The following is a 26,430-nucleotide window of genomic DNA, read 5'->3' as shown; positions in this document are numbered from 1 at the left end:
AAAAGCATGCAGAAACTGCAAATTATAGACATATAACTAACTCAAAAAAGTTTTTCCTGAGGATACATTTTACAATTATGGTTCATATACACAAGTTCCCAGCTGTGAAGAGATCACTGTCTACAGCTATTTAAAAATTACTTCTTTATGATCAAATCCTATTTTAAAGTGATTAATAGGGGGAAGGAGCTTTCCTGAAGCAATAGACAAACTGGCCAGCAGTTTCCAGGTCAGGAAGACTCCAGAAGGTGAGAAACATCCTGGACACCTGGGCCAAATGTGTTTTCTGAGGTAGGGAACTTGAAAGGAAGGCGAGCAAGCGAGCAAGGTATCAGGAGAAGACTGTCGGGGACTGGACACGGACCCTGGTAGGCGTTCCAGACCCGAATGCCATGTGTGGAGAAAGAAATCCAAAGGGAAGTGGCACGAGCACCAATCGCAGGAGGAGGAGAATGCTGTAATGGACACAGAAGTGATCAGAACCTTTGGGGACATTAAAGGACAGTGGTGATCTGGTGACTGGACATTAGACTTCCCACCCCAAATGACCCGTCTGTTGGAAATATCTGGAGGGGTGAGGGGGGAGGGACCCAGTGGAGTGTAGAACTTTTCATAAGACATCAGGACATAAATATCAGTACCTGTCATTTGCCAAAAACATTCACAAAGTAACTGATTGTTGTATCTAGCTCGGGGAAGCAACACATTCTCTTTGATGACCTTCAGGTAGCGTGCAGGGCCACAGAGCCCCGCCTAGAAAGGAATTGCCAGCCAGGCTCTGGCCTCTTTCTCACCATGCTGGGACTGGTTCCTCCTACGGAGGACAGGTTTCTCACTGCACACATCTTCCTTAATTATTTTCCTTCCGAGGAAGGTTACAACATAAGAAAATAGAAACAGATACATAAAGTGGAAGAGCCAAAGAGTAGAATGTGGTAAAACTGGGTGAACACAAAAAGATCAACGAGACTGGAGTCTAAGAAAACTAGCCCAAATGTCAGAACTTGGTGCCTTCAAAACCAGACTGTTCCTCTGAGCATTCACTGCCGGAGACCACACCTGTTGACATGAACCAACACACACACACCCCTCGACCCAAATGTCCCGTGAGCTCTTCAGAGTGAAGATGGTGCATAGCCCGGCCCCCACACAGCTAATGGAGAGGCCCAGGACCCACTCAGTTCCCAAACTGGTGGTGGTGGGGACCACGCCAGTGCCTGCAGACGCTCCCCCTCTCAGCTGTCTTGGAGGAATGCCAGCACTGCATCCCTGACTGATGAACAGGTATCAGACGCATTGCTGGTGGGTGGCAGGCTGCCACAGGGGTAGGGCTGGCAGAAGGGGCTCATCTTTCTGTTCCCAGTGAGGCAGACCTTCCTGGGACATAGGATCCCATGACCACCCTGCTGTCTGCTGCTGTCTTATGTCATCCTATCTTAAACAGTAGCATTCTTGGTCTGGGCCGTTCAACTTCTGGAACTGACCTTTTCCCCATTTTCTGGAGCACTGACACCAATTCCCCACCAACGACCAGCTTTTCTGACATATGACAAAGCCTATGAGATTTGAGAGGTGCCTGTGACTTAAGAGCAGCAGCCAAGGGTGTATCTGAAAACATGTTTTCACTCTGATTCGTGAAAATTCCCACCTATAGCTACTTAAAATGGTGAAATTTAATTGGCATGCGGTCCTTTACCTCTAGTAATGTCTGAAACAGTTTTCACAATACCGCTTGCCATTTTATGGCATTTACAATAACGAACAGGAAGCCCCCCTCACATGCTGCAGCAACTGCCCAGGAGAGGGACACCTCTCTTGGGAGTTGGGCCCTAGAGTCAGCATATAGGGTAATGGGGAATCAATTAAAGTTATCCTCAAAAATACCCTAAGAAGTGTGATGTTGGAAAGAAGTGTGTTAGTTCACGGTAAGTCCAACACAATGTTCTCTTCTCCTCTCTTCCCCAGCTTGCAAGGTTGAATACGACATGACTCCACCATCTAGTGAGCCCACACGGGACACAGGTCACACCTGGCCCCAGATCTGTTCATCACCACTCATTCTGTGGGAGTCTCAACACAAACTTTCATTTCCGGAGAAATACCACTGATTTTCAGTTACACATTTCATTTTCCAAAGTGCTCGCTGTTAAGAAAAACATGAAATGTTACAGGTGAGGGGTCCATGAAGTAGTAGCCATTTATCCTCGGGTCAGTGGTTACCTGGCATCCTCATCTGCACTCATGGCAAAAGCTGAGGTTTCCATATAGAAACCCACTGCCTAAGAAGAAGGCTCTAGTAAAAACTATCACCAGAGAAATCAGGGCTGACTTTTTCTAAAAGAAGTCATGGGTGGTATCATGACAGAATGGCAATGCACGCTAATCCACCATCCAATCCCCACTCCAAAGACAACAAATTTCAGTGTCAGTGACTGTAAATTTGGCACCATTTTAAAGTTTTACATTTAAATAATGACAACTGAAAAAATATTGAGGAATGAAGTCAAATAGGATGCATATTTTAATACTCTAAAGAAGTTTCTATAAGTAAAAAAAAGGTTAAAAGAGCTGGTTGGTGTTTCTGTAAAGAAAATTAACAGATGCTCTTTTGTATGTAAACACGTTCCAAGAATGTAAGTTTTCCCTGATTTGCAATGAATTATATCCTCACTTCCTATTATAAATCCCGCACAACAACTCTTACCCTATTGACTGGACTGCGGTGGAGGAAAGCAGAAGAATGAACATTGTTTTCAACTGACAGGAAGCCTCACCCATAGCCAGGAACTAAATGGTTCACTGTTTTAAGTGAGCCATGATCAAGGAGGCGAATTCACAATCAACAGAGTACACCATCCAGGATAGAGGCCAGCCTGTAAATGCGGTGGGGCCACATGTTGGAATGATGGTATTTTGGACATATTGAGTTATGTAAAACATTATTAGGATGAATTTCAATAGTTTCTTTTTACGTTTTTTAAATGTTGCTTTCAGAAAACGTAAAATTATATGTGTAGTTTGTGTTATATTTCTACTAGACAGTGCTGAACTAGAAGGTTGATTTAAGTGGAAATTACATATAACAACCATAAAAATGATGTTTCTGACCTTCGGTCCAGGTTGAGCATTTGTTCTAAGTTTGCATATGGGGTCAGAGAAGGTGGGAATGAGCACAGATGCTTGGGTCACATCTGACCCTTTGAATGGTTCAGGATTTGGGTGCCTCTACATCGAGAGCCTCAGGAAAGAGCAGACTACCACTAGAAGGGAAGGTATCCGTGGACTACACTTTCTCCACGCTGACCTGAAGTAAATTTACTCATGGCTTTGATCTCTACAACTTGCCCCATCTGATTTTCTGTTGTTTCTAACGAAGCTCTTTTTAGAGTGGAGTCATTTCCTGTGAACGCATTTTCCCAACTGATCCAGCATCTCCAACCATAGCACAGGGTCGGGATGGGAACACATGTCAACAGGTCAGACAATTTTTGACGAGCCCAGTGTTGAGGCGTAACTCCAGCTGTCAATCTGAGGGGTCTGATCTGCACGTTGCCACTCCCAAAGTTAGAGGTAGGTAGAATAGCTTATTTTCCTCCCTCTGATGGGACATACTGTCTATGAACACACCTGAATCATTTTTGAAGCTCTGTATATGTGTGGGAGGTCTGCTACTTTTCTTAAGCTACCCATTTATACCTCCTGAGTGTCTGGGCACAGATATTTATCCTTCTCTCTCCCTTCCTACAAACATGAGAGTAATGGACGAGGTCATGGTGAAGAAAGGGCTTAAAAAGTGATGCTGATCTGTCTCTTGCTCTCTCGCTGCCTCCAGTTTATGGAGGATGTCATATCATGTCACATCACGTCGTCCTATCCTGGCATGTCAGCATCACTGCTATGTTTAGGAAGCTAAGTGAAGGGCATAAGTACTCTGGCAAAGGGATCTGAGCAGGTGTTCTCCCTGGGGCGTGGGGGATGGGCTGGAACTAACACTGTGGCTTTTATCCAGTGGGATGACACTTATCCCTCTGGAGGTGATGCTGCAAATCTCTAGAGAGTCACGAGAGACTGGAGAAACAGAAGAAAAAGTCATGAACAGTCCCTAGGAGAAATGCTACTTGTGGAGGATGAGAAAAGTCACAAGAAGCGATTAAAGAGAAATCAGGATAGTGCCACAGAGCTGAGGACAGCGAACTGGGTGACGGTGTCAGGAAAGGAGAGTCTTATCTGTATTTATAGGCTGAGGAAGGAGCCAGTGGAGGAAGGAGGTAGGAAACTGGGCTGGCATGTTTTGGATACAGGCCTCAGGGTGACTACACCAAAGCTCAGGAGCTCAGAGGCCGTGCATGTCCCTGCTGGGCACCAGTGAGCACGGGGGCCCGAGAGAGGCATGAGTGCAGGAGAGGCAGGAAGGGGCCAGGGTCACAGGAACGCTTTCTGACTCTTCCTGGGAGACAGTTTTGAACAGACACAGTGAACACACAAACTACTAGGGTCAACTCAGCACACGGCAATCCAAGATAACAAGAGCCTCTAGGATAGAGGACGAGCTAAAGCATATGGAAAACTGGTCTGAGAACTGGATATCAGAGACGCAGTTACAGCACGGGCATTTCTGTTTACTTGTCTTTTATCTATAGCTTTAACCAGCAAGAGGCCTTCGCACCTGAGAGCTTGCTATTTTGCAAATCTGAAAAGCCATCACTTCTTAAAGTTGCGAGTACCCATAACTTGTCAAGATGACCCAGATTTAAAACCCACTTTTCAGGCTTTATTTCTACAGCACAAGAAAAGTTAAAAAACATATTAAGACTCGCATTTAATTTTTATTGCTGATACTATTTGCTTACATATTTAAGGCTTTATTCTTAAGTACGATTATGGAACAATATCTGATGAGTTTGCTTTTCTGATGTGAAATGTGAATTACTGTTTAATTATACTTATAAAATACAAATGATTTTCATTCCTAAGAATGAAAGTCTAAATTAAAACATAACCTCTTACTTATTAAAAAAAAGCAGTTTAGTAATAAAGATAAAAATATCTCAGAGATCTGCAATTTTTCTCTGTTGTAGAGATCATTCATGACTCATTTTTTGGGGGAAATATTGCTCAAATATACACGTACATAATATATGTATAGATAGACAGATGTGCAAACCCTTATATTTAAAAGCAAGTGAAAAGATCTCAGTTAACATAGCAACAAATAATTAAAAGGAATTCAAGTAAGTCTGAAGTGAAAGGATTATGATAAAGAATCATGAAAGCATGGACCCCACAGGTGAGCAATCATGAGGTGCGAGTTGAGCATGCCTCACCCTACAGTTGAGCAGCGTGTACAGGACGTGGTCGGGGGTGGTCTGAGCCCTCCACTGCAGGACCTCCGAGAGAAACAGGAACTGGAACAAAGCACAGCCATTAAGTTCAGACCATCCTTGTTTAGATTGGGGTAGTCTCAACATTTAAATTGGCATAGTCTGAGTGCTTTTAGGGTGCCTGTTTAAAACAGCGCTCTCCTCCACAGAGGAACGAGACATCCCCGGACAAACATAATGGACAGAATAAGCAAGTGCTTATAATGTTCCTCCTGCAGTGACTGGATTCTCTGCACCTCATTTAGACTCACAAGTCAGACAGCGGGTGCTGAGCCCCTGGTTAGGGAAGTTTCTGAAATCTGCCCAAGGATGGAGAACCACATTCCCCTTGTAGACAGAGCAGCTGAAACAGAAAATCCCTTCTCTTGGGGTTTCCAGAAGATGCACTAGTGATTTCTGGGGCTGCAATGGCAGAATCAGACCTATCCTGTTTTAAAAATGGGCTCTTTTAAATTCATTGGTTTTAGAATGATCATCCCCTGAGGTCATTCAACGGCTTTGCAAATCACACAGATTCTATGCACACACTGACTCAGCCCATGGTGAAAAGGTCAGCCCTGCCTCATGCCAGGATATAGGACACCCATGTGACCCCTTAATGGGTTTTATTAACAGAAACATACTCTGATGTGGGGAACATGGTGATCAAGTGCTTTCAATGAACATATTACTATTTGTTACCAAATTGGCAATATTTTAAATGGTTGATTTTGTCACATTTCCTGGTGCCATACAGAGTGCGACAACCTTTTGGTGAATTGTAAGAGTTCTCAAGGCTGAATGGTTATAATGGGGATGCATAGCTACATGAGACAAATTGTATGATGTTTATGGTGGAGTGGGGCCCCAGGATTTCTCCTACTGCTCCTACGACTGCTTTAAGGAGGTCTGGCTCCCAAATCTGGGTTTTGAACTGATGTCTTCTCGAATTCCAACAATCAAAGGAGTGAAGCCTTTCGACAAGGTCGCTGTGAGGCAGTCTAAGAGTCAAATCAGCACTGGTGGGATAACAGAGAAAAGTGCTTAGGGGCTACAAGGACAGCACAGGGATTCCTAGACACCAGCCTCAGGCCTGCTGGTTGGGGGCTGTATCATCCACCTGTTCTGGGCCACCGTGAAATGTTCTGCAACACTGCACCCTTATAAAATTATATGGATGTCTCATGCAGAACCAAGAGGGCAGGTAGGAAGAAGAGGTCACCAAAGACACCAAAGATCAGTGGTGGATGCTGGATATGCAGGGCAGGAAGATGGTATCCGTGTATCTGCAACGCAGCCTTTGGGCCTGGCCCTTGCTCTCACCTTCCGGGCCTGGTCGTTGTCTTCAATCTGCCCCAGGTCTCTACCGCTGGCCTGCGCAATCCTCTTCCCAGACACCAGGTTCCCCACCATCACAGAGGCAGGGCCGATTTCTGGAAAGAAGCACACGTGAGGAAATCCTTACCACACAATTCCTGCCTGGGAAAGAGTTGGCTCTGGAAATCCTTTCAAAGACCTGGCTTTGAAAAAATCTTGTTAGAACAGGGTTTCAGAGAAGTCACCACAACGGTAATGATGGCAAATATAAACGGTCTCGATTAAGGGTATAAAGAAATCATGCTTTCACTGAATTCCCTAGAGTTCTCCCAAGCCCGCTGCCTTTATCTTCCAGTTAGGGGGGTGCTGAGATCTATGCATGTTAGTGATTATAAAAAATAAGGCAGAAGACAAAGGCAGAATTTAAAACAGGATGTATTTCGCCACTGAGTAGTTACAGACTCCTGGATTGTGTGCTTGCTCCCTGGTGTTACCACACGTCACTGACAGTCAACCACCAATATAAATGAAACATTATACGTTTTTAATAAATACCTCTTGGGATGGATTTAGGGAATGTTACTGTTGAAGGGACAGGACACAGAATCACTTACCTCTATGTTTCATTGACTGAAAGGTTTTAGGTTTTCTGTCAGGCCCACAGGAACGTGGAAGAATAAACCAAAAGGCTCCTGTACAAAGTGCCTTTTAAGTGCCTTTTACACTACCATTCCTGACTCTGTTACCAGTGCTCATTCCAGTTTATGAAACATTTCAAAAGAGAAAAGCAGACACCACCTATTCTCATAGCTTTCTTTCTTTAAGAAAGGAATTTCTTAAAGAACTATAGAAACTCTTTCAAAATTTCTGACTGCAAGAAACCCTAGGTGCCCTCCAGTTTCTCAAAATACCATCATTCACACTTTTGTTTCATTAAATTCATACATATGAACCAAGATATACACATTTACTAGGAAAAGATTAGACGTTCCCGGAGAACACACCACTGTGAGAGTGTGCATGTGTGTGTGAGTGCACATGTGACTGTGCATGTGGGAGAGTAGGGCAGATGGAGGAAGGAGGGCAGGAAGTGCGGAAGAGTGAAAGATGTTTACTAAAAGAACTGCAGTATAAAATAACAAAGACAACATTAACAACTTGTGTTTAACCCTTGGTTTGATAAAATACAAGTCAAAGGCCATTGCATTAAATTCTTTTTTTTTTTTTGAGGAAGAGTAGCCCTGAGCTAACTACTGCCAGTCCTCCTCTTTTTGCTGAGGAAGACTGGCCCTGAGTTAACATCCGTGCCCATCTTCCTCTACTTTATATGTGGGACGCCTACCACAGCATGGCGTGCCAAGCAGTGCCATGTCCGCACCCGGGATCCAAACCGGCAAACCCCGGGCTGCTGAGAAGCGGAACGTGCGCACTTAACCGCTGTGCCACTGGGCGGGCCCCCATCAAATTCTTATAAACTGTTGATGAAGTCAAATTACAGGTGTATAAACCAGGGCATATGTTGCACTATTTACTACACACAAAGAGCTGTATGTCTGCACTTAAGACAGAAGTTTTAAGATTTGAGTGGAGGGGTGTGGTGGCATCGACCAAGGCCTACAATGTGCACAGCTGCTGTGACAACCACGCTGACAGTCGCTCTGGCTTCTGAGCAGAAATACACTGGAACCATGGGCAGTGCGAGGGGTTGAGTGTAAGCCCCCTGGGGGTTGTCCAAGTGGGAACAGGCCCATTCTTTTCTGCAGATGTGTGGCTGACCGCAATTTGGTTTGCTGTAAAATATCCAACTTAAGCCCAGCTGTGCGGGAGAAGGCAGGGTGCTTCAAGGCAGGACTGAATGTGGAGAGCAGCCTGCAACACAGATCACTGGGCTCCGGCCTCCTGGTGTCCTTGGTGTTAGGCAATTTATAGGAGCCCTGATGCTGGTTTCCACATAATCAGAATATGCCTTATGTACTAATCCAATCGTGTTTGAATCTTCACGTGTGGTAGTTTGACACCGACGACATTTCTTTTCTTAGCTATTAGTAAAGTAATTATGAGAGAGAAAGGTCTTTTCATATTTAACAAAACAAAAAGAAAATTAGGCCACGAGGTTCATGCTGAAATGGGTGGCGCTGCTGTGGGGCTGGAGCACGTGGACAGCCTTCACCACCGAGAAAAAAGCCCTGGGAGCCTGCAGCCTGGCTTGTTAGTCACTCACTTCCTGTCTTTAGTGTCATCAATAAAGTATTCTGACGTTACTCTGGATGATTTAGGCTGGGCAGGACGGTTATGCTAAGATGTCAACTTGGAAACTGGACCGAACTGGTTTGAAGGTTTCTCTATAATTTTTTGTAAGAATTCAAACTAGGGTAGGGAAAGCATTATTTGAGGAGACACTGGATTTTCAGTGCCCTACTTTATGTATTTTTACATGTGTTTATGTACACAGTGCCCTTCTCTGTCGCTGAGTCAGGTTTCTCCTTACTAAAAGCTGACTTCTGCCGGCGTCCTCCAGGCACGAAGCTTGGGCCTTATGTGTCTCTATCCCTACACGGACTTAATTTATTTTTTCTGAATGTTGCCGGGAGACAGGCAGCTTTCCTGCTGCATCTGTTTACAAAGTCTGTCCTTCACCAAGGACTGAGACGCTCTTCCCCTTGTTGAATGACGTAGGTGCATGCGAAACCCTCCTGTAGTACTTCACCCCCTCATGATTTGAAAATGTAATGTAGCAATGTGCATTGAAATTCACATTTGCTCTCTTCCCACGTGCACGCTTGCAGATTTACAAACCCACAAGTTGGCAACTTCATCTCAGTGCTGTCGAATTCCTACCAGCCAACACGTGACTAGTTCATGCAGGGACACACCCAGTTTCACCTGAGAGCAGCAAGCTGTGGAGCCCTAGAGGTGCTGTGGCTGTGGCTACTCCCACTGGTTCCCTCGAGCTGCTCTGAGGAAATATACCCCAGGGAATGTTAATGCGGGGGAGTAGTTTTCATTTTTATAATATTGTTGCCAGCCCAGCTGATGAGCTACAGTTCTTTTAACTCTTTTGTGCTCAGTTAAGATACTCTCACAGGACAGTGTTGTTAGCTGAGTAAATATGAATTCATCCAGTAAAGAAGGGAATTAGGTTGTCTACAAATTATCTAAATTTACGGGCTGTTTCAAGCATCCAGCAACATTCGTACACATAAATGGCCTCACTAGATGTCTGCTTTGGCCGCCAATAAGCACTTGCTCAGTGTCATAAATGTTTACTCCAGGGGGCCTTAGAAATCATCTAGTCCAATTCCCTCACTGCAGTTTTGGAAACTGGGCCTTGAAGAAATGTCACCTGTCTGATGTCACCTGCAAGCTGCTGCAGGTCATCACTAAGGTAGGGAAATTGACTTTCACCTCATAGCTGCCACATAGTGTTTGTTAAAAAACAGCTTTTTGAAGACAAAGAATTACATAATCTCTCAATATTTAACAAGAACAGAAGCGACACCAAATATCATTAAAAAAAATTCTTTCCTTACAATTACCAATCGCATAAATCTTCACTTCTTGTGTTGCAGAACTCAAGTGGGCCCAGATCTCCGGGATCACTCTTTCTGCGTGTGCTCACCCCCTAAGGAAGAAGGTTGTCTTCAGATGCTCTGTCAGCCCAACCTTGGAGCAGGGGGCCTTGGCCTTTTCCTTGGCCATGTTTTTCTTGTTGTGGGCTCTCTGACATCTGCCAGGTGAGCCGAGCCCTGCAGCTCTGGAATCATATCATGCATTTGCAAATGATCCCCCACCGTAAATATCTGTCCTAAATTCTGCGGTCACCAACTGCTGACCAGTGGGGTTCACATGGGCTTCCCCACACCTGAGACACTGGGCTGAGGGTGGCTGATGATGAACTGAGGCGAAGAGGGAGAGGGAGATTCCAGTTCCCTCTGACTGCGCATGGGGACACCCTGGGAGCCCCGACGCAGAGCCAACATGCCCAGGTAGAGCACTGCCACATCACTCTGGAGCAGCTGATGTTTGAGATACTAGCAGACAAAAGAGGCTACTTTTCATCCTCTCGTTATGCTCACAGAAGGGCAATGCTGTTTTTCAGCAGTTCACCACAGAACGCCACACGAGGCCAGTGTGCCCCAGAATTCAAAGAAACGAGGACTTCAGTTGGCCGTAACTCTGCATTTTACTACAGCAGTCGTATAAACCAGGGATTGAGAGAATAAAACGAAGATGAGAGGAGAATGAAATGGAGGAGGAACAGTAGTTATAGAATACATGAAAATAATTAACAGGACAGAAACAAAAGAGCAGTGTTAAGTGCAAACCCAAGGTGCCCAGAGAGCAGAAACTGACTTCCTGTGCCCTTTAGGAGAATTAGCTTATCCCAGGAGAGAATAAAGCATTCCAGTGTGCAGGGGACTTTGTGACCACCTTACAAACATCTCTGCGCTGCAGAGACAATAGCGGCAAAGGACACAGAGCCAGAGACCTGCGTTCAAGTTCTGCCCTGCTCTACACGTGGGGCAACCACTTTTTCCCTGCAGCCTCAGCGTTCTCACCCTGACTATAGTGGACCACTCACCCCCCACCTCATCCAGTCTCACTTACAGGGGGTCAGCCATGGGGCCAGATAACTCCTGCATTTACCACCAAGTCAGCTGTGCCCAGCGATGACCCAACCAGCTCCAGCTGACTTGCCACAAACTCTGTCCCCTGCCACATTACCAGATGGAGCAAATGGCCATCGAGTTTGCGTCTGTCTCTACCACCCTCTGGCCCTGTAGCCTTAGGCCAACTTCCAAACCTCTCTGTGGCACATTTTCCTCATTTGTGGAGTGGAGAAAAGAAAGCGCCCACCTCCCAGGGCTCCATGAGGAGGAAATGAGTTAGTGTGCATCATGTGCTGAAACGCGGCCTGTGCAAGTCCTACATGCTGTTCTTCTGTGGCCCCAGGCAGCTCTTGCCCTGGCCTCTGGGAGGTTGTCTTCATGGTGCAGCCTGGAGGCCCAGGACCTTCCGTTACTACACTGGCAGAAGAGTTGCTTCCTCAATCCACCTTCTTGCAGTAAGTTCCCTCTCACTGAATTGTGTGCAACCCTAAAGAGCACGATTGGTTAGCTGCAGGGGGGGTAAGTATCATGGATAATTATGTACTCCCCAAATTGCAAAGCAGCAAATGTTTACTATCATAACAACATCACAAACAAACTTGGAGAACTCTTCATATGCTTCAAAGTGCTCTCCCATGTGTTAGCTACTTTGACTTCTAAAGTAGCCAGTGAAACATGCAAGGAACATTATTCTCATGTGTGCCTGAGGAAACTGTGACCCTGAGAGGTCCTTACCTTCCCAAAGGCCACCCAGCTGGATTGAGGGTCTGACATCCCCTGAGAAAACTGGGCTCAGGAAACTGGGGCCTCTTTCTGTTCAAATGTTCTCCACATGCCCTGCTCTGAGTGGGTTTTGCTGTCCTAGCACAGTGCTGCACTCCACCCCTCCACGGGTAGAAAAGCACCGCTGTGAGGAGGTGGTTTCCTCCCCGGAGAGTGAGTGACTGTGGAGACCAGGGGAGAAAGGCTGGGAATCACCGATGTTCATAAGGCCTGGAGAGCATGGCATTCACAGCTCCAGAGAGCAATCTGAGACCGTGCAACCCTCCAGGCCCATTAGACGTACCTGGTTGCTTCTGTCGAGGTTTAGGCAAGTTTGTGACACAAGTGTGGGGGCACATGAGGACGTTGCAGGGATGAAGGGAGCCCTCCAGGAAAAGCTGCTTTGTTTCTGACAAATGGATCCCACCGAGTGGGGTTTTGGGGAGGGTGTTTGCCGGAACCAAGGCCAGACAATAAACGCCAACTTGATGTATGCTGTCGATTGCCTGGAAAGTCACAAGAGAGGGAGCTGTGTTAGAATAGGTGTCAGGAACAGACACCTAGCAGATATTCAGGCTGTGCAAAATATTGTTTGCAACACACAGAAGCTCCCGCAGCATGAGTAGGGCTGCTGGTGCAAAGACACTGGGACAAGAGGAGGGCTGTGTCACCAAACCTCACCACGCTGAAAAGTTTTACGTTGGACTTGTGGAATACGATACACCAAGACAGGGAATTTGGAGGAAAGAAAATATATTCTCAAGATCGTAACAAAAAAGTTTACTTGTGATCTCACCAAGTGAATGGTGGAAGCCAGTCCTGCCAATTCCTGACCCCTAACCTCCATCTGTTAGCTACTTTCCTAGAATGCAGATACGAGATTCAGGGTTGATGCAATATCTGGTCAAATGAAGTGACAGTCAGGGAGCAGAGTCAATGAAAGTCGGCCACAGCCTAACAGACGCCAAGGGAAGCTGTCATGTGACCAGGAGACAGACCCCGGGCAGGCGAAGAGCTACCTGGAGCACCCTGCTCATCCACTGGAAGCTGTCCTCCTCCGTGGAGTCCGGCCTCTGCTCGGCCACAATAACTATCCTCTCGTCATGGAGGACAGTCACTGAGAACACGGCTATCCTGTGGGGACAGAAAGGAAGCGCAGTTAGCACGCGCTGGAGATGCTGGTGTGAGGACCAGTTCTGTAATAAGGGGCTTTACGGCCACTACCAAGTACAGAGCTCAGGAGGTCACAGTGCCAACCACAACCCCAGAAAGGCAAACTGCAGTCTCAGACTCCCATGCGCTCAGTGACATAAGCTGGGCTTTGGGGGAGAAACCTGAGGATGCTGCGAGGGCAGAACAGCGCACTTCCCGCTGAGGCCGCCTGCAGCTCTGGTGGCAGGCTTCCTGCCTCTCAGTATAGACAGACGGAGTAGATGTGCGATTATTAGAACTGCTGAAATTTGGAAAGCCATAAAATTCACATCTTGAGTTCACACCTGTGAAGTAGTAATTCTCTAAATCAGCAGAACTTTCTGTTTTGGAACTAGCGGTTTTTTGCTAGATATGTCTGCCTCTCAGGGTAAGCCCAGGAGAGTGGCGACTCAGACATTTTCAGAAAGAGCTTATGGCTTAAGGACAATCCTAAGATGGCAATGCCACATCCACTTCTGCGACTTCCATTAGTTTGCAAACTGAAGTACATTCTAAATTAGTTTATGACCTCCTTCAAATTAGCAGAGAACTCAGGAACTGTGGTCCTGATTCAGTGTTTCCTGTATGCCAAGCCGGGGGGTGGGGGGGCCATCACAGAGAGGAGCCACAGGAGCTGGTTTCCCACGCAAATTTGTCACTCAACTGTTCTCTTTGGGTCTTTCCAAATGACCTGCACCAAGATGAATATTTGGCTCTTTGTGAAGTTATTAAAAATAAATTTTGGGCTGGCCCTGGTGGCCTAGTGGTTAAGTTTGGCACGATGTGCTTTGGCAGCCCAGGTTCAGTTCCCAGGTGTGAACCTACACCACTCGTCTGTCAGCAGCCATGCTGTAGCAGTGGCTCACATAAGAAAAAAAGAGGAAGACTGGCAATGGATGTTAGCTCAGGAAGAATCTTCCTCGGCCAAAAAAACAAAACAAAAAGTAAGTTTTTCAAATGGGTATTTTTACTTAATTTACAGGGGAAGTTAATGAGAATATATTTATGGGGCTCAGAAAATTTCTATAAAACTGCCATTCAGAACTAGATGGAACCTCAGAGGTCAGAGTCCAGTTACTTCGTTTTACAGAATAGGAAACTGAGTCCCATCCATTTAAGGAATTTATACAACTTTGTATAAACAGTATGTTCCACAGAAGACTGTGTGCTTAACTCAGAGAGGGCGCACTCACCTTCCCCGGTAGACAAACTTCATGGGCTCCACGGCCAGCGCTGTGGCCACAATGTCATCAGCGTTGTGTCTGCGGCCGCTGACCACCATGAGCCCATCCATCTTGCCCACCACAAACACCAGCCCCCCAGGGCCGACGAAGCCCAGCAGGCCGGTCCTCACGAAGGGGTACTCGCTGACTGGGGCCCCTGAGCTCATCACAGGGAACACCTGGGGACACAGGAGCGTTGAGAGCCCAGCCCCAGTAATGCCCATTGTCCACCCTCCCCTTGGAGCCAACTGGGCCTGCTTTTCTCTTGCTGCGTCTCCTACCTGATGGTGCTGGAGAAGCCCAGGGCCAGGCAGCTGCTGTTAGCAGACAGCCTGCAACCCAGAAGGCACCTCCCCTCCCACCCCAGTGCCTCCCACTTGCTCCCCCGGAGCCACACGCAAGGCCTCGTGCATTTCCTTCCCTGGCTTCTGAGTGTCCTAAGGGATGATCACAGAGATAATGGCAATAATCCAATCAACACTAATTAATTCTCAGGCTTATAAAAACATAGCATCAAAGTGATAAATGGGGAATTGAGGTGCATTTTAAATAACATATATTACTTGTAAAATGATCTGCTTTCATTAAAATATTTTTCCTTACTGGAACAACACTGAAAAGAAAAATATAAAGGAAGCAAATCACATGCATTCAAACTGTACATCTGTTTTCCTCAAACCTTGCAGATATGTGACACAGAAAGAGATGGGTCTTTCAGACTGTGTTGAGCCCAGTGTCAGGGACATTCTAAAGACTGAACACATCTTCAAAAAAGTCTGCACATTAAGAAATGTATATTCAAACAGCCCCATCTCCTCGTGCAAAACTTAACCAGAATGTGCGCTCCTCCTATGGGCAGGTGTTGACAGGAATTCCAAGGGCAGAGGCTGGCCCTGAGCTCCCGAGCCTGCCCTTAACCTCTCAGTCACGAGGCCAGAATGTGTATGCATGTGCATGCTAATGCCACACCATGAACATCACACGTGTGGGTATACAACATGTACACACCAAACACGTGTACCCATCACATCCATACACCCACCACACACACGTACCCACCACACACGTGTGTACACAGTACCTCACATGTGTGCACACATGACACACGTGTGCACACAGACCACACATGCCTGCTCGTGCCAGGGAGATAGTTACGTAGCGTGTACATTTGCTCACACCTGGCTAAGTCTGGCCCGGGCTGAGAGGCCACGAGGGAGAGCCTTGGCTCCCTCACCTTGGTGAGGCTGTGCACACGTGCCATGCTCCTCCTCCCACCCACCTGTCAGCTGGCACTCTTACTAAATAGGCAAAGATGAGAACAGCCAAATATAAAAAAGGCCCTTTTTTAAGAAACTGTACTTGTCCTTTTTTGACACTGGTTACGAAGTGAAAACAGCACTGATAAGCCAAATTTATTGAAAACTATTTAAAAAATGGCAGAAGAAAGTGCAACCATTTAAATTATAATGAATACGTTTTATTGAGAAATCACCATCTTCTCTTTCACATCCATTTCTACGCACCTGGCAATGCTGCCTGAAGAGGAAATGTGGGTGGAGCTCACCTCCATGAACCTACCTCGAAGGTGTTCTTGGTCATGCCTGAGAGGCCGTAATAGGATGTGCCTGTGGCAATCGCACACACACAGAGCTCCCCAATTTCATCTGTTCTACACAGCTGAGGAATCCCATCCGGCTTCACTGAACACATGATAGCTGAAAGCAAATAGGAAGCACAGGTAATATTAGAGAGCGAGAGGGAGACACAGAGAGAAAGACACAGAAAGAGAGAGGGAGCGACAGAGAGAGAGAGAGGTGGGAAGAAAGTGAGAGATGGAGAAAGAGAAAGGAGGAGGGGGGGAGGAGAGAGGGGGTTGGAGAGTAGGACAGAGCAGGGAGAGAGAATAATAATGAATGAAAACACAAATGAATAGGAATAGTATATGGAACAAAACTGCCAGTAAAAAAGTGAGCCAGGGACTCATTTTCCCCAAAGCGAGTCATGATTTTTCATGTTGAGGCAAAATGTCAAATTTCATAGTTGTGACATCAGTAAATAATTACAATTGCCTTAATTTTCATGTGTAAATCGTATTTAAGGAGAGCAACCTTTTGTGCATTTGGATGGGAGGGTGACACTTTGAATCCACCTCAGGGGTGTCTGCCACATGCATGTCAGCAGAAGCACACACTTGGCGTCCAGGACAATGCGACTATGCAGAGGGAGGAGCACACAGCGCCCCACAGGCCTCTGGCTCCCTAAGTAGAAAGGAGAATTGAAGCCTCACCGTCCTAGGAACTCTTCGTCTCTGCTCTCAGATTCCCTGTTAAGGGGAGTCCTTCAGAGAACACTGGCAAGAGCTTCATAACTGAGCATTTTCGGCAAGTAATTCAGTGACAGTAAATTCTCACAAGTGTGGCATGAGCGCTTTGACACTTTCACAGCATACGTGCCCCATGCACCGTGAGTCTGATTCGGGAGCGGGAGCTGGCCTCTCAGCGAGTGGTGTGTGTGCAGTTAGTGATGGCTGAGCCTAAGATTTCCAGTCACCTGCAGGTTGTAGTGGAGATGACAGGAAGAGCTGAGTCTAAGAAACGGAGCCGGCCAAAACACAGGACAAGATGTCCAGCTCACTCATGATAAGAACAGTTCAAGATACAACTACACTGAAATATTCTTCACCCATCGGATTGGTAAAAATTTAAAAGTCTGATAATACACTGGGGACAAGGGAGTGGAGAGCGAGGCTGTCCTCCACCAGTGGCAGGAAGCATATGCCCTTGAAACAGAAATCCCATTTCTAGAATTTATTCCACATTCCTCACACCTGCACAGACTGAAGCACAGTGAGTTATTCACTGCAGCTGCATCACACTGCAGCAGCAAAAGATGGACAATCACCCAATAAAATATTATGTATCTAAATTAACACTACGCAGTCTGGAAAGAAATGAGTGAGCTCTTGATGCACTGCTTACAAATGAGCCTTATAATACAAGACATGCAGAGGCATACAGTGAAATTTAAAAAAATAGGAAGAACGAATATGTGCATATGTGTGCATGCACGCATGTGTGCGTGTGCACGCGCATGTGTGTACAGTCTGAGTATCTGACGGGAAGCGTGGGATCCTTGCAGTTGTCTCTAAGTGGTCAGAAAGAAGGTTTTTCACTGTACAACCCTGAATCCTTTGAGGCTGGAACCATGGGGATCTGTTACATATTTTTTTAGAGAAAGAATGAAATGGAGCCAGGAGGCCTGGCTAAGGCAGGAAGCATGCAGTGGGCAGGAGACATACAGAATGTCGGGGTGCGAAGTTTAAGTGAAGTTTCTGTGACTGAAGAGAGTGTTTCCGGGGCTGAGAGGCAGAAAAGAATGACACCATGGCGATGCCAGAATCAGAGGGGTGTCGAGGACAGGGACTGCCAAGGTCTGCTTTGTCTCTTCTGTGCCCTCAGAATATGAGCAGCCGGCGAGGGGCCTCCAAGGAAGCTGGGCCATCTCCACCCCTGTGCAGATGGCCACGAGGACGTGGGGAGATCCATGTGGTAGACCCCGCCTTCCCCCTCCAGGGATGGTGCCTGAACCCTCCAGCTGGTCGCACTGTTGGTTGTGAGGAAGCCACGTTCCCATCAGCCAGTGTTGTGTGTGGACTCAAGTGTCCTCTCACCAGGCGAGGCCACCCACCTGAACCTGGAGAGCTGATTCCAGGTGGAACCTGCACCAGGAGAGAGAGCTGAGGGTGCCGGATGGGAGAAGCCTAAATGTGGCGCGGGTCCTGAAAGACGGGACGCCAGTACCCTGCACCCAGGAGAGGCGGGACCAGGTAAGGGCATCTCACAAATCAGAAAGGGGCTCGCCTCTCCCGCTGCACTTGGTGGAGCCCTGCATGAGGTGGCATGAGGGGCAGAGGGAGGGCAGGTGAGGACTGCAAAGCAGTCTCTGTGACTTTCAAAAATGGACTCTGCTGATAAAAACAAGCTTCACTGACTACCCAGACCGCTGTTCCTCAGTTTTCACAGGAAACTGTCTGCTACAAGCCTCAAAGCCCAACTTTGCCTGACCACCGGATAACCAGCAGGAACCTGACCATGGAAGGGAGAAGCCGCTCAGGGGCTGCAGTGGGTACAGAGAGACCCACAGTGCCCCCACAGGGACGGACCCTGGGTCTCTGTGTACAAGGCAGCACAAATGCTCCTCCTCAGCTTCTTGAGCATGCTGGGTTTTCTCTGACGGGACCTGAGAAGACTGAGCTTAGCATTCAGTCAAAAGCCCCTGGTACAAGGGGCCCGGTCCTCAGTCAGAGCCCCCGCCACAGGGGCACGGTGATGCAGTGGGGAAAGCATCTCATAACTTGAGGTTAGTGCACCGGCCATGGGTGGGATCCGTCGCACTCAGGCATCATCTGCCCTGGGGCCCCATGCTCACCTCCAGGCATCACGAGGCCAACGTCCTGCACAGTGAGCACAGACAGCTTTTCTTCCGAGTCCACCCGGATGACGCCATAGGTCAGCCCGTGCATGGAAAGGACGCCCCGGCCCGGGGGCTGGTTGCTGTCGTCTGTGGGCCTGCAACAGCAGTTTTGTCTGAATAGCAGAAGCAAACCAGCGTCCTCACCACAGACACACGCACGAGTGCACACCCTGGGCCTCCTGAGGGCAGACCTGCCCGCATATTCTGTGCTCCCGGCACATCAAGGAGGGCTTGCCTCTCATTTATGAGACGTTGGTGTCTCCTAATTCTCCCTCTGGGTTTCAGAACATTTTACAAACACCTCAGAAGTGTGAAGACATTGCCCTGCTGCTCCTTAAACACCCTACCCTCCTCTTGTCTACGTCCACCACAGACTGGCCGGTTGATTCACTCTCTCACCCCAACTCCCTCTCCCTGCAAGGTCAGATTTGAAAATGGCTGAAAGGGCGAGCAACAACTCCAGGAACACAGATGGCAGCAGGGAACAGAAGTGACAGAGCCTCCGCCTGCCCAGCCTCAGGTTCAGATGTGCACTGTGTGGGCTGCTGCTCAACTGTGTGTGAGAAGCTGGAACAAGATTTATGCTGTGCCCTTCTGGATGACAACTCTTAGGGAGATTATCTGGATCAGAGACATGCTGTAAAATGCTTTACGGTCAGAGGATGAAGTACAGTTTCACCACATCCACAGTCTGGTGTCCCCACTGCCCATGGGCTCTGTGGCTGGACTCTAGCCCCACCTCCTGCCTCACCTCTACTCTTGCTCTGGCTGATTCTACACCAGCATCCTGACCCCTTCTTCCTCCCGTGCCCAGCCTACTCCCTCGGGGACGTCCCCACCTCCTCCTCCTTCAGTGCCCAGCCCACTCCCCCTGGGGGTTTGTTCTAGCCTCTACCCCAATGTTCTACCAGCAGAATTCCACATGGCTTTTACCCTCATTGTCTTCCAGGATGGCTCAAATATGCAACTGCCCATCGCCCCATAAAAATAGCACCCTCAGCTCCTGTCTCCACAGCAGGTGCTATCTGATGGCCTGCCCTGCCTCCTCCATCAGTCTATGCTCCTTGTGGAATGCAGTTTTTCTTTTTCACTGCTGGGTCCCACCCCTGAGTAATGTCAAGCAATAAATGTCTGCAGACTGAATTAATGAACAAATACATTAAAATATTCCAAGATCACGAATTTTATCCCTGCAAACTGAAGATTCTTCAGTGTGAGCTAAGTGAGAAAGTACAATTTAGGTAAACATCACATTCGTTTCTGTAATTTTCAATATGCAAATGTTTAGTGTAATTTTAGGATCTAAAGGTTGAAATATAAATAGAAGTTTTCTGTTTGGCTTTAAAATATTGTAAAGACTTATAAGGAACCTAAAAATACAAGTGGGGAAGCATAAAAGTTAAAATTTGCAAGAGGAGATCTCGTTTGAATCAAGTAACTGGTGTATTTAAAAAAAGAAGTATGTTACGTAATTATATCTCAGTAAGAAAATAAAAATAAAAAAGAAGCATAAAAGAGTCTGGAAATAGAATTATTCTGTAAAAATCACGAAGGGTAGAGCTAACCAGACACAAAAGAAAAGTCTGCCCAATATTTATAAGACTCTTGTGAAAGCACCTGAAAATAAGCCCCAAACCCTGGAATCTATATTGTTCTCCTGGCTTTTTCTTTCCCAAAGACGCTAATAAATCAACGCTCTGAAATGAGAGGAGAGCCCTTGATAACCCTCTGCTGCCACGATGCCCTCACCCTGCTGCTGTTCTCAGCAAAAACCTCACGTGAGTCAGAGATCAGAAGCCTTAGTATCTGTTGTGGGTTGAACTGTGTCCCCCAAAAGATATCCCGCTGTCCTAATCCCCACTGTCTTGAATGTGACCTTATGGGGAAATAGGGTCTTCGCAGCTAGAATCAGTGATGATGAAGTCACACTGGAAGGCGGAGGGCCTAAATCCAGTGACCAGTGTCCTTAAATGAAGAGAAAAAAGGGACAGAGACACGGACACAGGGAGAAGGCCACGTGACGACAGAGGCAGACCAGGGGGATGTGTCTACAAGGGAAGGAACGCCAAGGACTGCCGGCACACCCAGGAGCTGGAGAGAGAGGCCTTGAGCAGACTCTCCCTCAAGGCCTCAGAGGAACCAGCTCTGCTGACACCTTGATTCCAGGCGTCTAGACGCTAGAACTGTGGGAGAAGCTTCTGCTGTTTAACACGCCCAGTTTGAGGTGTGTTGTCATGAGATCCCTAGGAAACTAATACACTGAGTAATATAAAGTTACACATTTTTATTTTAAAAAGCCACATGAAAGCAAAATGCTGGACTAGCCATGACACAGCCCAAGTATAGGAAGTTTCAAGAACATGGGCATGTGGTGGCAGACCAGTACTGTACAGGAGAAGCCAGGAGGGAAAGGTTCTTCTAGGATTCGACAACGTACAATCTGTTGTCTTAGTTGTGAGATCCGCTCTCCTACATTTAATAATAGTGAATGAGATGAAAGACTCATACATGTGATAATTAAAGACCTTAAAATTACGAACTTTGTCACAGGAAATTTTCAATTAAGTTTACAAAACGATAGTTATGGAAGACTGAGTATACTCAAAAGGTAAACCAACAAGACTAACCCTGTATTACTTTAATTTACTGCTATGTTTTCATATCTAACAGACTCCCTTGCTAGTTAGAGAAAACTGAGGCCCCTAGGTTCTTTTCTTTGCAGATTTGCAAAGTACATGCGTTAAGGCAGAACAGAAGCACATGAATTCCTAGACACAGTACTCGGCCTTGTTACCCCAGCTCACCACAGATGACGGCACTCCTGGTTCCGTCACTCAATTTCCCTGAAAAACCTGTAGTGCGACAGCCCTGGCTTCCTGATGCTGCTGTGTGCTGGCACCATCCTGAGCCCTTCATATACACTGAAGCACTTAACATACAAACTTACGCAGTCACCACTGCTCCCCCACTTTACAGACTAGTAACTAAGGCACAGAGCGGTAACCGAGCTGCCTGAGTAAGTACTGGGGTTGGTGGGGCTCGGAGCCAGAGCAGAGACCGTCCCCAGACCCAGACAGCAGCCTGTCGCCTTTACCGACAGCTTCTCCGCCTCTGGCCTGAAGACTGATCTCTTAGGTCACTGCACAGTCTTCTTTTCATGAAACTTTAAAACAAACAACATGAGTAACACGTGAGCACATACAACATGACTAACACATGAGCACATCCTTCGTGTGGACAAGTCAACCACCACACGGGAACACAGAGCAACAGGGAAAGTCTCGCCTGTTCTCGACCCCTCCAGTCCACAGGTAGCTACTACCAACACTGTCATATGTGAAGTCCCAGCCTCTTTAATGTGCATTTCCATATAAAGTGTGTGCACACCCAAATACATTTATAATCAAAGAAAAGCAGAACCACAATATGCATCTTCTTCTGCACCTTTTCACCTAATACATCTTGCAGATCTTCCTATGTGTGTGTGCGTGTGCAGATGAACATGTATAGTATGTGTACTGCACAAACCAATGAACTGTCCTGGTTTAACTGTTAGATGGTATTCAGTAATATGAATATATGATCATTTATTTAATTTTTCTACAGTTAGAAATATTACTGTAAGATACGTATATAGAAAGTGAAGAGAAAAATCCAAAAGCATATACACTTAAAATTTTAACAAAGCCTAAATAATTTCCAAAAAGACAATCATTTTGCATTCCCACCAACAGCATATGGGTATTATCTTTGGATTTACCAGACTTGCATTGCACTGTTTCATGCAGTGTGCTGTTCTACATGTTCTATGTACATTAACTATTCTTACAGCAGCCTTGTGAGACAGGCACGACTGTTCTCTCATTTGCAGGTGGGACACGCAGTGAGGAGCAGTGGGGCCCCGCCCAAGGTCACCGCTGTGGGGCAGACCCAGGCCAAGGCTCAGCCAGCTTCAGGACCTGTGCTTTGACTCCCAGCAGTGCCTGAGTCCACACACTCATGCAGATACATATCGTCAGCCTTTTAGCACTGTTCCCAACCCGATGAGTAGAATGCCAGTCCTCATGTTGCTCCAGTTGGTATTCTCTTGTTATTAACCACGTCATATTATCTTTATCTCCATTAACATCTTACTAGGAAATAAAAAGTCCAAGTAGATAAACTAGATATGGAAGTGAAAAATAACCCCAATAAGCAGAATTCCCAGGGATTTCGAAACCATTTATTGTCATAATCAAAAACGGTAAATTAAATAACAGCTAAGAGAGCTATGGATCCATTTGTCCCCTTCCAGGTTGAATTCCAAGATGAAACGGTGTACTCATGACTACTCGGCCATGAGTCCCTCATACAGACTACGAATATAGGAGGAATCATAAAGAGGTGGTCTTAGAGACAGAAGGAAGAGGGCATGCAGCTACGTAGGGCCAAGACTGCACTGACGGACGAAAGAGAAAAGACGGAAATTAGAGACGACAAGAGAGGAAGGGCACGTCAGCCTCAGCATTGGCCTGATGAGACGCGTGCTTCCATCAGACAGAGTTTGACCCGCTGTTTACCTGTAAAGCCATTTCCAGCCTCTGTAAAATGGTACCTAACTAACCCTTTAGTTAATTATGCCCATGTAACACGTGAAGAAATAGCCACACTAAATCTCAGTGAGCACATCCACAGGTTGCTATCACTGACAGCAACGGCCCGGCCCGGCCCAAATAGGCATCAAAGTGAAATAAAAAGAGTCAAGTAAACAACGAGCAGTTATGACGACTTCCATGCCCAGGATTTAACACAGTAACTGCAACCACATTGGCACAGCTCTAAAGCCACTGTCCTTCACAGAGCCCTTCTGAAGTGGGACAACAAAGGTGCCTCCTTCCTCATCTTGTAGAGACAATCTCCAATTCAGTAATTCTCAACTCAGGAACATGTGGAGAGCAGAGGACTTAAGTCTCAGTAATTGCACTTTCCTTAACAACAATGCTTATTGCAGCATTTCTATATAATAGATCGTCGCACAACATTACACACACATACACATGTTACATACGTAACGGTACATAGATAATTTTATCAGAGTAATACTAACATTAAGAATAGCATACCAGGCACATCTTCCCTGCTCTGGACATACTGACCACCTGATGCTCACGTGGCCCTGTGTGACATGGGCACTGCTGTCACCCTCCTTTACAGACGAGGACTCTGAGAGCTGAAGGCAAGCACTGGCCCAAGTTACAAAGTTGGCAAGTGGAAAATGAAAGCAGATGAAGAGCCAGAACAGTGACCAAGGGATGGACTCCAAGACGCACAGGCGGGCGGAGTACCAGGCTCACTGAACATGGAGACCAAGAAGGGGGAAGGGCATGCTCAGGACCCAAAAGCTCTTCCACAGGGCATCAGAGTGCCTCCTGTGACACGGCCTCCCTAGGAAACACAGCCGAGGTCCTAATACGCCTCTTAGAAGCCACAGGGCCATCAATCCAAATGAGGAGGACTGCCTTTCTGCCTCCTGAATGGCGAGCTGCCATCTGTGACTGAAATCTTTCTCACAGATGCGTGTGAGCCCGAGGAAGGTGCCTGGGTGGCCGATGCACAAACGTGGAATGGAGAGTGAGTAGCTCCATGTGTTTCCTTCTCTAGGCTAATCTTTTTTTACTGCAGCAGGACGGCCACTAAGAAATTAACAGCACCAGGTTAAAATGCCCTTTCAAGGATGGGGAGCAGCTGGGTTGCGCACTTGTTTTAAAGGGAACAGTACTTTCAGGGAACACTCCTGCAATGCAAATTTCAGGAGAAACCCAGTCAAATCCATGAAAATACACTTCTTCAGTGTTCAGTGTGACACAGACTTTCAAAAACGCAACACACTCCTACATTAAAATCTCAGTTAAATCTGTGATTTTTAAAAAAATTTTACTGAGCTCATGTTTATAACATTGTGAAATTTCAGTTGTACATTATTATTTGCCAGTCACCATACAGATGTGCCCCTTTACCCCTTTTGCCCACCACCAAATGCCCTTCTCTCTGTTAACAACTAACCTGTTCTCTTCGTTCATATGTTTATCTTCCACATATGAGTGAAATCATGTGGTGTTTATCTTTCTCAGTCTGGTTTATTTCACTTAACATAATACCCTCAAGGTCCATCCATGTTGCTGCAAACAGGACAATTTTGTATTTTTTATGGCTGAGTAGTATTCCATTGTATGTATATACCACATCTTCTTCATCCATTCATCAGTTGATGGGCACTTGGGTTGCTTCCATGTCTTTGCTATCATGAATAATGCTGCAATGAACAAAGGGGCGCATAAATCTCTTTGGATTGTTGATTTCAAGTTCTTTGGATAAATACCCAGTAGTGGGATAGCTGGGTCATATGATAGTTCTATTTTTGGTTTTTTGAGAAATCTCCATACTGTTTTCCATAGTGGCTACACCAGCTGGCATTCCCAGCAGCCGTGTATGCGGGCTCCATTTTCTCCACATCCTCTCCAACATTTGTTACTTTTTGTTTGTTTTTTGTTTCTGAGGAAGATGAGCCCTGAGCTAACATCTGCTGCCAATCCTCCTCTTCTTTTGCTGAGGAAGACTGGCCCTGAGCTAATATCCGTGCCCATCCTCCTCTATTTTATATGTGAGATGCCTGCCACGGCATGGCTTGCCAAGTGGTGCCATGTCCGTACCCAGGATCCGAACCGGTGAACCCCAGGCCGCCAAAGTGGAACGTGTGAACTTAACCGCTGCGCCACTGGGCTGGCCCCAACATTTGTTCCTTTTTTGTCTTGGTGATTATAGCCATTCTGACTGGTGTAAGGTGAGGTCTCCTTGTATTTTTTTTTTTTTTTAAGATTGGCACCTGAGCTAACATTTGCTGCCAATCTTTTTTCTTCTTCTTCTTCTCCCCAAAGCCTCCCAGTACATAGTTGTATATTCTAGTTGTGAGGGCCTGTGGTTGTGCGAAGTGGGATGCTACCTCAGCATGGCCGAATGAGTGGTGCCATGTCCATGTCCAGGTTCCAGTGAAACCCTGGGCCACTGAAGTGGAGCACGCAAACCCAACCACTCAGCCATGGGGCCAGGCCCCTCATTGTAGTTTTCATTTACATTTCCCTAATGTTTAGTGATGTGGAACATCTATTCATGGACCTGTTGGCCATCTGTATATCTTCTTTGGAAAAATGTTCATATCCTCTGCCCATTTTTTGACCAGGTTTTTTGTTGTTGAGTTGTATGACTTCCTTATCTATTTTGGAGATTAACCCCTTGTTGGACATACGATTTGAAAATATTTTCTCCCAGTTGGTGGATTGTCTTTTCATTTTGTTCCTGGTTTCCTTTGCCATGCAGAAGCTCTTAAGTCTGATGTAGCCCCATTTGTTTATTTTTTCTTTTTCTTCCCTTGCCTGAGTAGACATGGTATTCAAAAAGATGCTTCTAAGACCAATGTCAAAGAGTGTACTGCTTATATTTTCTTCCAGGAGTTTTATA

At 46.5% G+C, this 26,430-nt stretch overlaps 1 protein-coding gene across 26 annotated transcripts in view; it reads right to left on the bottom strand.

Moving 5' to 3' along the window:
• Positions 1–26,430, bottom strand: part of DIP2C (disco interacting protein 2 homolog C) — a 469,662-nt gene that overhangs the window by 84,017 nt on the left and 359,215 nt on the right. For all 26 annotated transcript variants that reach the window (XM_023631967.2, XM_023631969.2, XM_023631970.2 and 23 more), the window contains 7 exons: positions 18,892–19,031; positions 16,042–16,178; positions 14,434–14,642; positions 13,069–13,183; positions 12,354–12,555; positions 6,684–6,793; positions 5,325–5,405 (listed from right to left, as the gene is read on the bottom strand). In XM_023631967.2, coding sequence (XP_023487735.1) covers positions 5,325–5,405; positions 6,684–6,793; positions 12,354–12,555; positions 13,069–13,183; positions 14,434–14,642; positions 16,042–16,178; positions 18,892–19,031 — 994 coding nt within the window. The remainder of the gene's footprint in view (positions 1–5,324; positions 5,406–6,683; positions 6,794–12,353; positions 12,556–13,068; positions 13,184–14,433; positions 14,643–16,041; positions 16,179–18,891; positions 19,032–26,430) is intronic.

Source organism: Equus caballus, chromosome 29 (assembly GCF_041296265.1).
Source record: "Equus caballus isolate H_3958 breed thoroughbred chromosome 29, TB-T2T, whole genome shotgun sequence".
In the NCBI taxonomy this organism is placed as follows: Eukaryota; Metazoa; Chordata; class Mammalia; order Perissodactyla; family Equidae; genus Equus; species Equus caballus.
This window is presented reverse-complemented; position numbering and strand designations above follow the sequence as displayed.